Source organism: Hoplias malabaricus, chromosome 2, assembly GCF_029633855.1.
Source record: "Hoplias malabaricus isolate fHopMal1 chromosome 2, fHopMal1.hap1, whole genome shotgun sequence".
NCBI lineage: Eukaryota > Metazoa > Chordata > Actinopteri > Characiformes > Erythrinidae > Hoplias > Hoplias malabaricus.
Window position 1 is genome coordinate 66,593,578 of NC_089801.1, and position 17,815 is coordinate 66,611,392.

The 17,815-nt window shown below is 40.4% G+C and overlaps 1 protein-coding gene across 1 annotated transcript in view; it reads right to left on the reverse strand.

Moving 5' to 3' along the window:
- vps8 (VPS8 subunit of CORVET complex) overlaps positions 1-17,815 on the reverse strand; it is a 93,628-nt gene that overhangs the window by 39,022 nt on the left and 36,791 nt on the right. The window contains exons 25-34 of the mRNA XM_066661001.1: positions 17,618-17,690; positions 15,785-15,904; positions 15,427-15,498; positions 12,534-12,653; positions 12,004-12,060; positions 11,792-11,874; positions 9,975-10,059; positions 9,774-9,872; positions 9,121-9,210; positions 4,740-4,786 (exon numbers count right to left, since the gene is read on the reverse strand). Coding sequence (XP_066517098.1) covers positions 4,740-4,786; positions 9,121-9,210; positions 9,774-9,872; positions 9,975-10,059; positions 11,792-11,874; positions 12,004-12,060; positions 12,534-12,653; positions 15,427-15,498; positions 15,785-15,904; positions 17,618-17,690 — 846 coding nt within the window. The remainder of the gene's footprint in view (positions 1-4,739; positions 4,787-9,120; positions 9,211-9,773; positions 9,873-9,974; positions 10,060-11,791; positions 11,875-12,003; positions 12,061-12,533; positions 12,654-15,426; positions 15,499-15,784; positions 15,905-17,617; positions 17,691-17,815) is intronic.

The window sequence follows — 17,815 nt, forward strand, 5'->3', positions numbered from 1 at the left end:
GAGAGAGAGAGAGAGAGAGAGAAAGAGAAACAGAAAGAGAGAAACAGAAAGAGAGAGAGAGAGAAAGCGAAACAGAAAGAGAGAGAAAGAGAGAAACAGAAAGAGAGAGAGAAAGAGAAAGACAGAGAGAGAGAGAGAAACAGAGATTAAATGCAAACATTTTTTAAATTCTAAATTTCACTTACTTACCCAAGCAGCCCATACACTCAAGCCTTTTGTTTTGTGAAGTCAAAAAAAAAACAATTAATTTACATAATTACATGTGTTCTGCCTACAGCAGATTAGCCTCTCCAACATCAGCATTTTAAAGAGTGCTTTACCTTCTTTGAATAAGGTAGGATACAGAGTAGCCAGTCAGAACAGAGGTCATTTACATATTATGAATGGACAAACCATTATTAACTGATTTTATGAACGCCAAGTGTTTTGTGGACAGCGCCAATATCTGGGTCTTAAAGAGATCAAAGGAAAGAAAACGTGAATTATGACTGTAAGTAGTTCAAGCCACATTGTTGTCATTATCCAAGAAAAAAAAAGAAAAGACAGTACTAGCCCTTTAAAGTGAAAGCAATCAGTGCCACTTAGTAAACATGAAGCCAACAGGCTCAGTGTGGCCAGTGTTCCAGACCAGACCACTTCTTAATATTCTCAAAATACAGAGCACGAGAGGTTTTCTCTGTCCACCCCACACACACCCTGCAGAGAGGCTTTCTCCAAGCAGAGAGCTTCTCTTCATCACTGCTCAAAGCACTCAAATCAAACTCCAATCAGCCAGTGTTAAATGTCCCTAGAGATGGAGGACTGAAAAATCATCATAATTATGAAAAAGAAGGCGACGTATTGTGGGTGGCTGATTTTTTTTTTTTTTTCCTGAAGCAGATTTAATGCTTTTGTCAGGGAAAAAAAAGCTCTGTGCATATGAATTCCTGGCCTCAGTGTTTGAACTGAAAATGGCCTAACTGCTGAGATAGGCATTCATTAGATTACATCCCATAGGAAGCCCATTGTTAAACCAGGCTACTGCTTAGTATAGACATTCTGTAATAATGGAACAAACAGTATATGGTGCACAATGCTAGAGTCTGTGCAGAACTGCAATCAGCAAGACACCATATGGACAAAAGTATTGGGACACACATACTCAGTCCCATTACCATAGGTGTATAAAACCAAGCATTCATTTACAAATATTTGTAAATATTCTAAAGAACTCACTGAATTTAAACGTGCTGTAATAGGATGCCACCAATTCAACAAGTAATTTTGTGGAACTACTTCCCTAGATATTCCACAAAAAACTGCGAGTGGTGATATTAAAACATGTGGAGGCGTTTAGGAACCACAGCAATTCAGCCACAAAGTGGCAGGCCATGTAAATTTACAGAGCGGGGTTGCTGAGTGCTAAGATGCACAGTGCACATACACCACAAAGCTCTACTGACTCTGTAACTGCAGAGTTCCAAACCTCTGCTGACATTAACCTCAGCACAAAAACTGTGCACTAGGAGTTTAATGGCATGGGATCCATGGCCAAGCAGCTGCAGACACATCACATCACCAAGTACAATGGCAAGTGTCAGATGGAGTTGTGTAAAGCACGCCGCCACTTTACTATGGAGCAATGGATACTTCATAATGAGTTCTCACAATAGAGAGAGTATCTCATTACGATGACTTAGTTTCTCATAATGTTATAATAATATCTTGAAATAATCAGTATAGTATTACAAAATTAAATTTAAGACTAAGGAACACAATACAGTCAGTTAGCATCTCAAAGCTGTGACTTAATATCTTATTAAAAAAAAAAGCCAATAATTACATCTTACAAAATGTATTCAAATGGTGGAAAGCAGAGCTATAACACATTTTTATTACTGGTGTAACACTCTCAAGGTGTATGTACGTAAATATTACATCTGCTTCCGTAACAGTGGTACTATATGCCCAGGTTAATACCTTAATTCTTTTATGGTTTATAAAGTGACAGGTCATTTGCCTATATCTGAGCTTAAAAGCTAATAGAAGAAGAGACCAACTTTTCTCCACAGCTAAGATTTAAAATCTCCATGTGCATAGGATTCTCAAGTATCATACTTTCAGTACATCAGTTGTGTTTTTTGTCCCACTGTGGGGTCAGGGGAGTTAATCTGAGCTCAGAATGAAAGAGCACTTTATTCCTGGAGCTACAGAGAGCGGAAGAGAGAGAAATACAGACAGAGTGACTTAGTAAACACAGCTGTTCCACTTTTTCTGTCCTCTGTGGGCCACCATAGGTCAGTCACAGCAAAAACAGCAGCTGATTTGGAACTCTACAGCAGGTACCCCGCCAAAACTGAGCAAGTGTGTGTGTGTGTGTGTGAAAAAGAGATTAGGCTGCTCTAAATCAAGATCAAGGTGATGTACAATCAATAAATAAATAAATAAATAAATAATAAAAACTAAGTATCTTAATACAGGGCGGCACGGTGGCGCAGCAGGTAGTGTCGCAGTCACACAGCTCCAGGGACCTGGAGGTTGTGGGTTCGATTCCCGCTCCGGGTGACTGTCTGTGAGGAGTTGGTGTGTTCTCCCCGTGTCTGCGTGGGTTTCCTCCGGGTGCTCCGGTTTCCTCCCACAGTCCAAAAACACACGTTGCGGGTGGATTGGCGACTCAAAAGTGTCCGTAGGTGTGAGTGAATGTGTGTGTGTCTGTGTTGCCCTGTGAAGGACTGGCGTCCCCTCCAGGGTGTATTCCCGCCTTGCGCCCGATGATTCCAGGTAGGCTCTGGACCCCCCGCGACCCTAAAATTGGATAAGCGGTTACAGATAATGGATGGATGGATATCTTAATACAAACCAGGGCTGAATAATCGTGTTGTTTAGAACTATGAAAATTCAGACACATTTTATTTTAACGTTACGTTCAAGTTATTATTTTTTATGACCCATTTCTGATTAGATATTCCTCTCAGAAAATGGACTAACTGCCCCAGAGCCCAACCCTCATCATCACTGAATGTGTCCCAAAACCTAGTGAGCTATCTACTTAGTGAGTATTTGAAGTCATAGTTTGAACATTTCAGACACGTAGGCTGTCCCAATTCTTATATACCTTAAATATGCTGCCTAATGAGATTCCTTAAATCTGGCTGAATTATAAGGCATCTTCAGCCATTAAGGCAATCCCATGATGCAACACAACACAACTACCATCAATTTCGCTCTTCTTCCACAGCAAAAAAAATTTTTAATTTGTGATAAAACAAGGAGAAGAATCCATCTCACTGAAACGTGAGGCGGCTCTAGCAGCTGAGGTAAGTAAACACTGGTCAAGTGCAATGGGCGGGAACAAGCCCTGACGCAAACGCTCTCCAACTAGAGCATCTCGATAATCTTCCTTATAAGGATATATGTCAGTTAGAATGCTGCCTTCTTAATCAGTTACTTATGTAGTGAGCTCACTGGGTTTTGGGACAGACCTGATATGATTGGGATTACTTTGGCTGCAAAAAGCAGAAGCTTGGCCATTTCCAAGACCAAAATTTGGAGTGTTCAACGCATTCCAGATTTGTTTGAACAATGGAAAACCCCTTGAAAACAAAGGATAATAAAAATGTCAAATGCTCAGCAATTAGAGAAACCAAGATTGGACCGCCTCAGTCTCAAGTAGTAAAAGTGAACTGTATTTGCACAGTAACGTCAGCTCTTTTGATTACAATGTTACTATACAGGAACTAATTCAATTCTACTTCATTATTAGACAAAATCATTTGTTTTGTATTGAATTTGTGTCTACTGCTTTGTTTGTTCTTTTAAGAAAGACTACTCTGCACCTAAATTCTGAAACACACTTCCCCCACATAGCCACATATTGGACTCTATTACAGAATTCAAAACTCGGCCTAAACATCTTTTTAAACTGGCTTACTCCAATTCCATCTAATGTTGTAAGTGTTTTTACATTTTTATTTGTTTCTATTTATGTGTTATTTAATTACTCTATGTTTTACTACTGATCTTATGTGATGATGACCTTGACATTGTATGTATAATCGTATGATATATTATTATTATTATTATTATTATTATTATTATTATTATTATAAGAGCACAAACTACTTGGAGAAATATACTGCAGAGGCGTTGTTAGGTGTTAGTGTTAGCACATAAAGATCACACGGAACTGGTGATGGTGAGCACGCATTAACGGTGCCAGTGGGGTTAGATACAGCCTTAGTCACCAGGGAGGCCAATGTAAATTTATGGTTTTTGATGGTTATGAGTATGATAAGGCTGTTAAGCTAGCTTGGAGAAGTGGGGGTGGGTCTAGGACGCCACACCTCGCTGTTGAAATGTAACACAATTAGACAGGTCATATAGACAGGCAGGAATAGTAAAGGTGAGTTTCACTATGAGAGAGAGCTGGAGAGTTTCAATATAGTCAGGATGCAGATTTTGTCAAGGGGCATATTTTTAACATGACCACAACACCACCTACAGTACCAGTAGAGTGCTATCCATCATTTTACCATGGATACTAGAACAGCAAACGTATCCACCATTCTTAGTCAAAGCATTTAAAATATAAATTGGCTAATTCATAAAACAGATTTAAAAATTCTCATTCTAACAACCCATCTTACGCTTTTAAATTATATTTAACGTCTAATTGAAATCACTAGTGTGCTACAGATGCAGCAGATAGAAATCACAAAAAGCTGCATTACTTTGAAATAATTTTCAGGTATTATTCTTACCTTGGATCCAGTAGGTTCTTCAGGAACTGGAACACCAAGTAATCATCCTACACGGGTATAAAGCACAGCAAAATCAGATACACAATACCACTGATTACACTCCAAAACATTAAATCACCAATGTCTCCATTTTTTTTCTCCTGCCGTTAGCACTTTTCATAATTTTTCATTTCATAATTAATGAGCTTTGGTTAAAGCACAAATCATTTACTTTTAATCTCAGTTATATAACAGTTAGTTCCCATTTTGGGTTCAGGCTCAGTTCTGGCAACACATATATGGCATCAGAAATTTGATTGTTTAGTTCATGTAGTAATAGAAATTAACAGCCAAAAGTTAAGGGATCAATAAGTAATTTCTGCATCCAAAAAAAGTAGCAAATAATATTTATAATTAATACCTGGATTTACACTCATTTGGAAAAAGTGCAAATCATATCAGATCAAAATGTTTTGCTGAAATGCACCAGATTATGTTTCACACAGCGGGTCTCCTAATGATGGCAGTCACTAGAGTTAATTAAGCACATCCCAGGCCTCGTGTTACCATATAATGCGGGTTTAATAATGTAAAAATAAATAAATAATTAAATAATTGCAGAAAATGACTGATTGTGCCTTGAACACTTTCCAACAAGGTTTCATCGCTTGTTATTAGCGTCTTAGGTCCAGTGCAAAATAAAGAAGCTTCTGACACCAAACAGCTTTAACTACATTTTGGATGAGAATTAAACTGTAAAAAAAAGAAGCAGAATACAAAAATCAAAGGCTGGAAAATGGCATTCTTGGGCTTCTGGACAATATCAATACGCAGATACAGATGGAAGCTAAAATGTCACAGAAAATGTCATACATGAGTGTGAGAGAGAAGACATTTAAAGATCCTGCTCCTCCACCAGCTCTTTAGTCCCTTTCTTCTTCCCTGTCTAGTGCCAGACCCTCAGAAATGCAGAGACTACGCAATGAACACTTAACTCTGTAAGTCAGGGGTGGAGAGCAGCCATTTCTGCTCACACATGTGAAATCAGTAAAGTGTAGTGACTGCTTTCTAGGGCAGTAATACCTGCAATAACACCGTTTTTGGTTAATTACTGCCATCAACACATTTTTTTTACATCTTATGCCCAGTTAATTTACATAAGTGTGTGTGAGATACTAAAACAATAAGCATTGTTTTGTCATCATGATTAATCCTGTGTAAGATAATTTTTTCTGTCTCTGACCTCATGTGCAAGTGACAGTTCATTAAACGTATGGGTTTTATGTTTTTTTGAGGATGATAAATGGTGAATATTATTATTACTACTACTACTAAACCACCAAAGGATCACTTAGCATCACCACCTTACTGCTTTTTGTAAATAATAATGTCTGGAAACATCTTTGCAGATTGTCCTGCTTTAACACTAGAAACGCCAAGAACCTGTCATTTGACCATTGTCAGCACTTACTGCAACTGCCACAATGTTTATAACTACAAAAAGCCCAGTTTGGGGGTCCAGTCCACTAAGTCTTTATAATGGGAAGCTGCTACTGACACATAATATTCACTAGGTAGCGCTTCTTTCTCGTATTCAGCCAGTGTGACACTCATTTTTGTGTTTATATTTAGTGATTATTGTACTGGAACCTAAGTGTGTTTATGCAACCTGTTCTTATGGAACATTTAATATTGTGTAAATATAGTCTAAAGTTTCAACTCACTTTTTTCTATAAAGCATTTAAGGGGTCTTGATTAAAAAATATAAAAGTGATGACACTGAGTTTTCTTAGAAACTTTGATCAACAAAAGACAGTTAGCTAGATTTATATTAGATTAGATCAGAACAGAGTGGGATGTAAAGAGGGGTGTTTAGAGAATGTGAAAGTGAATAAAAGGAAATGTCAAGTATGTTGTTAAAAAACAAAAGCAAGTTGAACTAGCCCCAACCTCAGGATGGGCAATTCTTTTTTGAAATCAGAAAACTGACAATAAGTGAAAGATTAAAAGTAAATTCCTGTCAAACTTATTTGATTAATTATACAATTTTCAGCACCAAAGTATACACAGTTATACACAAACATACTGCTATGTTTTTAAGTTTTCCAATTCTTAAAAAGATACGATAAATAGCAATAATATTTCAGAATATCCACATGCATTTCCATCACTATCTTCATCCTCATCTTTAATTGTAATTTTCCCCAAAACACTGAAATGGTGCCAAGAGGCTAGTCTCTACATTCTGCCAGAAGCAGTGTTAATGCTATGGAAATTCACACAGCAATCGTAAGTGGTGTGTGTTTGTGTGAATAAATGAACTGTTTATTTCTTCGTTTCGTCTCCTCCTGGCCACGGCACACACATGCTGTCACTATCAGACTTTTCAATTAGCACCTCTCAGCCAGCATCCAGACGATAACGTAAACCCAATTACACACAGCAGTGCAGATAGGGCCCTAATCCGTTTGCTGACACACTCACACTCTCTCTCACAAACATACGCCTGCATATTACTACTTTTATAGGGGCATTTCTTCAAACGTATTACTGTAGTTCCAAACTGCTATTTCTCTACATACATCAAACCTTAAAGGTGAAATACTGAAACAAATCACTTGTAGAGTGCATTAGTGTACATTACTTTCAGGCTCTGGAGCTCCTACTAACCCACATACTGTGAAACAAGACCACCCACTCAGTTTATTGTGATCTGTCCTATTCAGAAAACATGGTATTTAATCAGTAATTCTGATTTTGTGGTGCTTCTTACATAGAGTGCTGAGATTATAGACTTGTCCCGTCTGAGTGACTCCCAATCACAGCATCTGACCATCGCATTTGAAAGTGCAAAGAGAGAACTGAGTAAAAACAGATATAATCCAGAGCTTCTGCTTGTCACTCCAGGGATCTGACAATGAACAGAGCTGTGGCTCTTTCTCATTTAAAAGCAACAAGCATTGAACAGAGCTGTTTAGACAGGGGCAGAACACTGCTGTGGGGTTTTATCCTTGTGGTATTTTGATCAAAATCTTGTCACAAACATTTCATTAATACCCCAGACCTGTGTTCACTTAAGCAAAAAGTGTGGAATATGTCCCCTTTAAACTCAATGAAAAACACTCACACAGTTCCAAATTTTCCCAAATATTGTCCATCAGTGGAGACTGAAACCTGGAGTCTGAAGTTCGTTCCTTTATAAGCTGGAGCTACAAGGCTAATGCAGCTAACAGGGAATAGTGCAGTGGTTTGTTGTATGTATGTAGCTACAAAACATACCTGTCTGTTGCATAGACCCTAAGGTATATTTGACTGACTGTATTTGAGTTACTATGGTAATATGGAAAGGCAAAATACTACGCCTTTCCGTTTGCCTGCATCTGAGTAACTAGAAAGAAAATCTTTATAGCTCTTTTTTTATTATTATTTATTTATAATCAAAAGCTGAAAAGTGCATTATAAATTCTGTTTGTTGTCATGGAGATGAAACTAAATGTTAGCTGTTTATATTTTCCTATCACTGCCAGAAGCATTTGGTTTCTACAAAGAAAACAGGAAAGTGAACCCAAAGAAACACAATCCTCCTTCGTTCCCCTTCAAGCCACACAAAAAACAATTTGAAAACCATAACTGAGAATATAGGGGAGCTGACTATTTCACTTTCTTCCACAAACACTGATACACACAATCACAGAGTGTACTTAAGTGAAGATCCGGGTTATTCTGCTTTGTCATCTACATTTATACAGCTATTAATCTTCATTTAGGTCTGTGTACATTCACTAGACAACTGATAGAGAAACGTGACTGTGTGTGTGTGTCAGAAAGGGTACATTTATTTATTTATTTATTTATTTATTTATTAAATCATCTATTACTCTTTTGTTTGTTCCCCAAGGTACCGTTCCAAACAAGGAAGCACAAATATTTATAAGCTTCACACTTTTATTGTTACTCCTATTTACAAATCAATAATAAGCATTTCTGTATTGATCTGAATTGCATTTTCTGTGTGTTCACACACATGCTCAGAAACCATTACCATGCAGCCAAATATAACAGCTTATTTAATAATAGGAATCATGCCAGCAGACAGTAAGCTCCAACTGCACATGCTGATCTGTGGCAAATGTGGATACTCTGAAGGAAGGTTTAATGAGTTAAAAAGGCAAAGACTCTCTGAAGGTATCAGCAATGATAAAGTGTCATGTGGTCATATAAACCAGTGATGAGGTGCTACTTTCCAACTACACCTTGGTGAGACTAGTGTGTGAAGAACTGGTGTGCAGCTCTCTAGGAATCATTTTTGTTGTTGGAGATTGTTAATCAGATTTCTCTGGGTCAGAGAGAGACAGACAGATGGACAGACAAGCAAAAAATACAGGCATACAAACAGACTGACCTGCAGTGCAGTGATAATGGGCTCCACTTCACTGGAGAAGTGTCCAGCCACCAGCTCGGCTGCTTTAGCCGGGTTAATTCTAACCAGCTCCTGAGAGAGAAACAGCAACAAATCAGGACAGAACAATGGCCTCTGAGCCTTTCAGTCATGTGCAGCACCTGAAACTACGGATACTGGAAGCCTGTGCTAGCATTTCTCCTGCGGTGTTGCTATCAGTGTGTGAAGAGTGGGAGAAGAAGGTTGCATTGACAATCCAACACAATGGGCAGCACTTTGAACACATTTTATAAGTGGTCAAAAACTTGTAAATAACTCATGAAAGAATAAAGTTATGTTAAAACCGTTGTTTTTCTTGTGAAATTCCCAATTAGTTTGATGTGTCACATGACCCTCTTCTCATTGAAAAAACAAATGTTGGATCCAAAATGGCCAACTTCAAAATGGCCACCACGGTCACCACCCATCTTGGAAAGTTTTCGCCACTCCCATATACTAATGTGCCACAAACAGGAAGTTAATATCACCAACCATTCCCATTTTATTAAGGTGTATCCATATAAATGGCCCGTCCTGTATCTCTCTCTCTCTCTGTGTGTGTGTGTGTGTGTGTGTGTGTATTTGAAGGTGGAGCTCCTACTTTGAAAGTGACTGACCTTAACATGCTGCAGGGATTTGTTCCATGCCGTCTGCTTCTCCTCCGGGCTGTAGCCAGGCATGGACAGGATGTTATGGATGTAATTATAAACCTCCTCCTGGTGCCACAGCAGACAGCACATTCATATATTAAAAGTGAGCTTTCTGGAGACATTGGATAAGGGTTTAAAAGAAGGAGTGAAAGATGGAGTGGGTCTTACCTTTCTTAAAGGGTCCTTCAGGTAGCAGTCAATGATTTGATCATAGAGATGTTTCTGTTCATACATAAACTCACATATCTGATAACTGAGAGATGGAGAGAGAGAGAGAGAGAGAGAGAGAGAGAGAGAGAGAGAATAATAGAGAGGAGAAGAGATGAACAAAGACAGATTGAGAAGAAAACTTCCAGTCTCCAGCATGTCCTTAACACCTTCAGAAAAATCAATAAAGTTGAACTCTCTCTGTCCCTCCACTGCCCTGTAATTATGCAGCACATGTTAAATGAAGTTCACTGAAGGCAACTGAAGTGCAGTAATTACTTCTGTGTCCTGAAAGAATAACTCTGAGCTGGTTTACACCTTGCATTAATGTGCAGTTAAAAAAAATATATCATACACATATTTTAACAGCTTTCAAGTAAATTATGAATAACATGCCAAAGACCCATTGTGATTGGAACAAAACAAACAAAACAAATTCTGATATGAGCCGGACCACATTTAGTACCCATGTAAATGATGCAATCCTTTGTTTTAACAGTTACACCAGCAGATATATGTTTTATATCATTGTACAGAGATGACAAGCACAGCACAACAGTGTCCTGTGAGCAATGCTCTGTCACCACTGATGAAGAACAGGTCTAGAGGACAAACAATAGATGAGCTACTGTCTGACTTTACATCTACAAGGTGGACCCACAAGGCAGGTGCGGGAAGTGAGTAGATACAGTGTTAAAAATACATGTGATTACTGATTCCAAACATATCAAAAACCACGGTGGTGCAGCAGGTGGTGTCGCAGTCACACAGCTCCAGGGACCTGGAGGTTGTGGGTTCGAGTCCTGTTCCGGGTGACTGTCTGTGAGGAGTTTGGTGTGTTCTCCCCGATCTATTATCTGCGTGGGTTTCCTCCGGGTGCTCCGGTTTCCTCCCACAGTCCAAAAACACACATTGGTAGGTGGATTGGCGACTCCAAAGTGTCTGTAGGTGTGAGTGTGTGTGTGTGTGTTGCCCTGTGAAGGACTGGTGCCCCCGCCAGGTGTATTCCCGCCTTGCGCCCAAAGATTCCAGGTAGGCTCTGGACCCACCACGACCCTGAACTGGATAAGGGTTACAGATAATGAATAAATGAATGAATGTCTGTAACACTTATCCAGTTCAGGGTCGAGGTGGGTCTGGATCCTCCTCACAATCACTGGGCGCAAGGCAGGAACACACCCTGGAGGGTGCGCCAGTCCTTCACAGGGCAACACACTCACACACGGACACTTTTGAGTCACCAATCTACCTACTGCCATGTATTTTTGGATTGTGGGAGGAAACCGGAGCACCCAGAGGAAACCCACGCAGACACAGGGAGAACACACCAAATTCCTCACAGACAGTCACTCGGAGCGGGAATCGAACCCACAATCACCGTGATGCCAAGTATGAGTGAAGTAGGTTATTTAAAATGTTCCTCCATTGTTGCCATCTCAATCAAAAAGAACTGTCAACATGATGGAAGGTTTTGAATCCAAACTAGTCACCATGTCTAACACCAAGTGTCATAGAAGTGTATAAAGCCACGCCCATCACTGGACTGTGGAACAGTGGAGTGATTCAGGTCTGTTTAGTATTTTTGAAGTGGGTTTCAGTGGCATTTGTGGTGCAAATTCGGAAGTTTGGATGAGCAGGTGTTTCTGAACTTTTGGACGTACAGTCTACATCAGTATGTAGATGTTTCTTCAAAAAAAGAAATTAAAAAGATTTTATAGCTTTATCTGAGCTGCATGATTTATTTGCTAAACCCTTTTCTGATTGGTTCTAACACTTACAACTCCGCCTTCTCTGCCAAGGCAAGGAGCCGCCCCTCATCAAACTGGACCACGCCTCCCACCTGAAGTAACTCCAACAGCACCTAGAAGATCCAACACCAGCATTAGAAAAATCACCTGCTACCATTTTAGCTGCACATCAGTTTTGAAGCAAAGTAGATCTGGCATATAATTGAGCTGGTTTACAAGCTGAAACGATGGACCGGTTTTACCTGCTGTCTTTCTGTGTGTCTGCAATCATCATCTGGACTGCACAGGAACTCCAAAACCTGCAAACGTTCAGCAAATGTTACCATCACAGGGCTGAAGTGACCGCTGGTAAAAGGGACATTAAACTTGTCAAAACTGTGCCAGGGCAATTACACACCACAAATAACAACACCACCAACACAACAACACACTGGAAACAGCGTCCAAAGGTTTACGACTGCTTTCAGCTGGAGGCAGAGCACGTCTGAAACACCTCTCAGCTCCGAGGGCTGCCTAACACCTTTAATTCAACAGAGTTATTTTTACAGGAGCTGCTAATTGTCTTCACGTTGTCAGCACATTAACGCCTTCCACAGCAGCCTCACACTGTTTCAGTTAAAAAGCCTCATCGTATCACGATCAGCCTCGAGACAGAGGGGTGAGGTGAGGATAAAAGGAGGGGAAAACAGAGAGGGGTGGATGTAGGGGGGTGGGGTGTAGTGTGTGAGAGAGAAAGGGAAAGAAGAAGAATGATGTATAGAAAAACCATCACCTGATCAAACAATTTCCTATTGACAAAGAGGGTGTTGTCAGGTTTGGCCAGCTGCCGGGCGAGGAATGTGAAGAGGCAGCCCACCTGAGACGGGGTGAAGTCGGAATTATCCACCATCACCTGAGGAACACACACAAACACTCTTTCAAAAAAAGCTGCATACTATAAACACTAACATTCACCACTGTTCACAGCTACAGCCCAACAGACACCTCTGTGGAAAACTATGCCGTGCATTACTTCTGTTAACAGATTGAGGTTATAAACATAAAGCATAAAAAAAATATGACATTTGTCTTATTTTTTGCACAGGGCACATTTTATTATTTACTTAAATTCACCAAAAATAATAACAATGATGTTGATGCTGTAAAGAAAATCATATACTTTCTCAATCAAAAAATATTTAAGGAAATAAAATAAATCAAATAAAATGTATTTTTTAAAAACAATTTCATTCATTCATTCATTATCTGTAACCCTTATCCAGTTCAGGGTCGTGGTGGGTCCAGAGCCTACCTGGAATCATTGGGCGCAAGGCAGGAATACACCCTGGAGGGGGCGCCAGTCCTTCACAGGGCAACACACACTCACACCTACAGACACTTTTGAGTCGCCAATCCACCTACCAACGTGTGTTTTTGGACTGTGGGAGGAAACCGGAGCACCCGGAGGAAACCCACCAACTCCTCACAGACAGTCACCCGGAGGAAACCCACGCAGACACAGGGAGAACACACCAACTCCTCACAGACAGTCACCTGGAGCGGGAATCGAACCCACAACCTCCAGGTCCCTGGAGCTGTGTGACTGCGACACCTACCTGCTGCGCCACTGTGCCACTGTGATGCCAAAACAATTTATATAAATTAATTAAAATTGTTACTAAAATTCAAATATAAACTCTGAAGCTCAGTATTAATGATCAAAATTACTGCAAATAACTGAACACATTTTTAAACAATTGTACACCATGCTAAGTCTGGACTAGAGCTTACCGTCCTGACCAAGTGCCATATGCTGTTGTGAGAGTTTATACTAAATGCTGGGGCTGAACCACATATCTGCACCTCAACACTATGTAGTACACTATGTATTGGTGTAGTAGCATTAGTTTTATAATCGGTGAAGTGCAGTATGTAAGGATTAGGAACAAAGTGTGCTTTACATGAGGTGCCAGGAAAGGAACTAACAAAGCGGCAGCAATGCTTTTTTCCTGCTTGGGTCTCTGCTCTATGCAGGTTTTGGAGGCATCTGTATATTTCCCTCAAGTTGTTCCACCTTTTTGTTTGTTCCCTGACGTTAAAACCAATGTCTGAGGAAAGCTCTTGCTGTGAATTTGCTGCTGTCTGCAGATCTAAAGTGTGAAGAAGAGGAGCTCATATTTCTGGCCTTCATCGTTTCTCTCTCTTCAACTTGATCAATGTTCACCCAACAGCTGAAAACGATCACAGTGCCCTGTGTCATCACGACGCATGGTTATATTTCTGAGGAAGCATATGTCAGGCTACGTAGATTACTGAACTGTGCAGTTAGCATCCTCCTCTTAGCGTGTTGAGTTTTCTAACTGTGCGTTGTCCATGTGGCAGGGGATGTGTCACTGGTGGGCGTGTCCAGGAACACACAAGCCGGCAAGTGCAGCAACCAGTGTAAGAGCATAGGCTTGATTTATTCACAAAATCACAACCATGGCTAGACTGTTTATCTTTTGTCGTAACCTCATTTTATAATTAAAAAAAAAAATCCCTGAAATTACAAACATACAGCTATGTTTATTTTGTTTATGTAACAGTAACTGAACATAATCTTTGACTCAAAATGTCAACTATAATTTGGGCATAATGTACTTTATCAAAAACGTAGCTCTACTAAGATTATTTACACCTTCAGTTGTAATAAACAACAAAACATACTGTATACTTGAACTTTAAACAAGTCCGGACGCAGTAATTATCACTCTCTCCTTCGTTTTGAGAAAGAACAAATCTTCAGTAGGAACCCAAGTGAATGGAGCCATCCTGAGGAACGCGAAGACCTGCTTTCTGATTGGTAGACGCCGCCGCACGCCACTGCACATTTGCATAGAGTTGAGCGGAGTGGGATTTCATTGTTTCGTGAATTCACTCACTTTGCGGCACTCAACGTCACCCAACGTCGCAGACTCTCACTGAAAATGAATGACTTCCGATCACTGTGTCGCTTTCAGTGGGTACACACAGTGTGGATATTGAAAGCCTGTGCTGAGCTCTCGCCCTCCCAACTTGGCAGCTAAGTGTGAATGGGCAGATTCAGCTAGTGGGAGAAACTGACAGCGTCTAAAACTGGAGAGAATATTGGGTTTTAAAAAAATCATTAGGAATCTATTTATCAAGGGTCACTAAATATAGAGGCCAATGGAGAGGGGAAAAAAAAACAGTTGTATGTACTGTAACAGTTAAAGTCACATTCTAGACTGTTCCACATGATTGTGCCTTCATATGGGGTACAACGTTTCTATGTGTGAATATAGAAATACTACCCATGATTCAGGAAAAGCAGAATCCATAGGAGCTTACAGTTTATAGGTAATGAGTTAGAGAGGAAGAGGTGGAGAGAGAGAAGGACGGAGAAGACTGGTTGAATAATGCTAAGTGACTGTGATGAGGGCTGAGCCATAATAACGGAGTCTGATGAAGCCTGGAGGCTTTTTGAACAGGTGCTGAGTCGGACTCAATGAGCTACTTCACTGATGAAGTGATTGCATTTAGCTGATTACCATCCAGATGAAGACAGCGAGAGAGAGAGAGAGAGAGAGAGAGAGAGAGAGAGAGAGAGAGAGAGAGATAGAGATAGAGATAGAAGCTCTATAGCCTGCAGTGACATGAAAAAGTATAAAAGTAGAGAACATCTTCACCTTCAGTAATATATCCACAATCCTTTGCTGGTACTCCAGGGCTTGCTTGTCATTCTTAAAGTCTTCAAACGTCTGAAAAATGACCAAAGATATACATATATCACTTTGAACAAGCCTCTAAAAGGACCAGCCGTAACATTATAATGACCACCCTGTTTTTACTCTCGCTGTCCATTCTCTCCGCTCCACTGACCATACAGAAGCACTCTGTAGTTTTACAATTACAGACTGCAGTCCATATGTTGTTCTGCATACTTTCCTTACCCACTTTCACACTGCTTTTCAAAAAGTGAAAAATGAATATGTAAATGAAGATTAATTGTTTGATGGATTAATGAACTGTGGGACTGATGCCCACCAATGCCAGGACGTTGAGGAATTCCCGTGTGTCAAAGTGCAGCAATGTCCGGATGTATGGATACACTTCCTCCTCCTGACTGGCCTCGACTGAGTGCAAGCGAATCAGGAACTCAAACACCTACGAGACAGAGACAGGGAGAGAGAGAGAAAACAGACTGAGTGCTTGGTACATTTGTAATTCCAGACCTTCATACAGTTCATAAAGTGGGGGGTTTAAATGCTTCACACAATGAATTCAACCCCCTCTGCTATGAAATGCATGAGTGGTTGCCACGGAGACCAGGTAGAGCCCTGGTCTAGCAGCTGTGTGTGTGTGTGTGTGTGTGTGTGTGTGGTATTTAGGAAGAGAGAGGCAGGTGAGAGTGTGTTATCTGCTATTCAGAGACACAAAGGCTGCTAATGAGGCCTCTGATGAAGCTAGTGAGGATTAGAGCCAGGAGCAGGAAGTGTGTCTGTGTGTGTTTGTCTGTGTGGTAGTGAGAGAGACACACATACACACACCCACGTCCAGAGAACTTGGTTATAACCTGTGACATCCTAAATATCCCTGTGCTAACTGCTCTGAATAGAAGAATGTATAGTTAACGTTTAAGTGTGTGGCTATTACCTTGTGTGTGAAATGAAGGCAAAGCGAGGCGTTTAAAACAGGACTGAATCACTCACAGAGAGTGGAATTCAGGTTTCTCTACAGCAAAGTAGGGCCACAAATCCACAGCTATAAACTTCACTATGGAGCGAGTTATTTTCTCCCGTTTCAGCACTGTGAGAAGAACTACCTGCTGTGGCGCGTGTTTTTCTTGCTCCAGGAACTGACACGTTACAAATGGGTCGACATAAACCTGAAGTATTAACACGGTTATTTGATATTCATGTTGAGCAGTGTTGGCACACGCTCAGTTTGATCGGCTACACTTCTCCAGCCATTAATGTACTTAAATGTACAGAAATGACCCCAAACAGGAGATGAATGTGTGGATAATTTTTATTGCTCCAGCTTAGGCCTGCCCTCTCCATTTGCTGTTTAAAACGGTTAATCAACCACTAAAAGCAGGCTAACCATTTCTATTTTGGGCCTGTTTTTACCATATATTCTGTGAAAATGATGGCATCTATTGGGATGCCCCTAGGCAGAATTCCCACAATTTACCCACAACATTTCCATAGATTTAAACTCCCAGAGAGTATCCGAGTATTCCCACAAACTCCTTACAGCGTCAACACTATTCCTAAAGAACTCCCGCTGAATCTCCATGGTATGTTCATGAAATACTTTTCCAAATGTATTCCCATAGTCTGAACAGACACATAGCCAAAGTCCCAGTGTATTCCCTTGAGTATTCCGTGTCTCCAAGTTCTGCTTCTCACTCACTCACTACATTTTAAATGTAAACTCTGTGCGTGTGTGTGTCTTGTCTGTTTTGGGGTCTTCTGAAGTTTTCTGGGCTTCAGACTGATTCTGTTTAAGAGGCATCTGAGGAGATATAGCACAGAGGAAATCCCTCCCCTCATCCACCCACCAAGAGCAAGTGGAGCGTATATCAAACGAACACACACACACACCTCTCATATCAGCAGTGTTGATCCTCTAGTGTTCTTCAGCCACGCAACACAAACTTTGCTTATTGAAGCTCTGTTCACATTAACTACTGCAATAACACACACATATACACTGATATCTGAGAGATGGGTTGTAACTTGCGTTTTCTCTGGCTGAGAACAGGCTTTGATCATGCTGTGTTCCAGGGCTGTACTTCACGTGTGATGGATGAAATTATGAGTGTTATGTTGAATATACACAATGGATAAAAGCTAGAAAACAATCAATACAGACCTGATTTTTGACCTGAGGGACCAGGTCTTCTGGAATGTCTCCTAAAGGATAGGCTCGTCCAGCCAAACAACAACTAACAGAGAGAACAAATATAGTGTAAATACGATGATTTTGCAATTATCACCATAGCCCTCTAGCCCATGCTTGGCACTGGAAATTAAGATTTTAGCTGCTACAGAGCATCCCTTTTCATTTCTG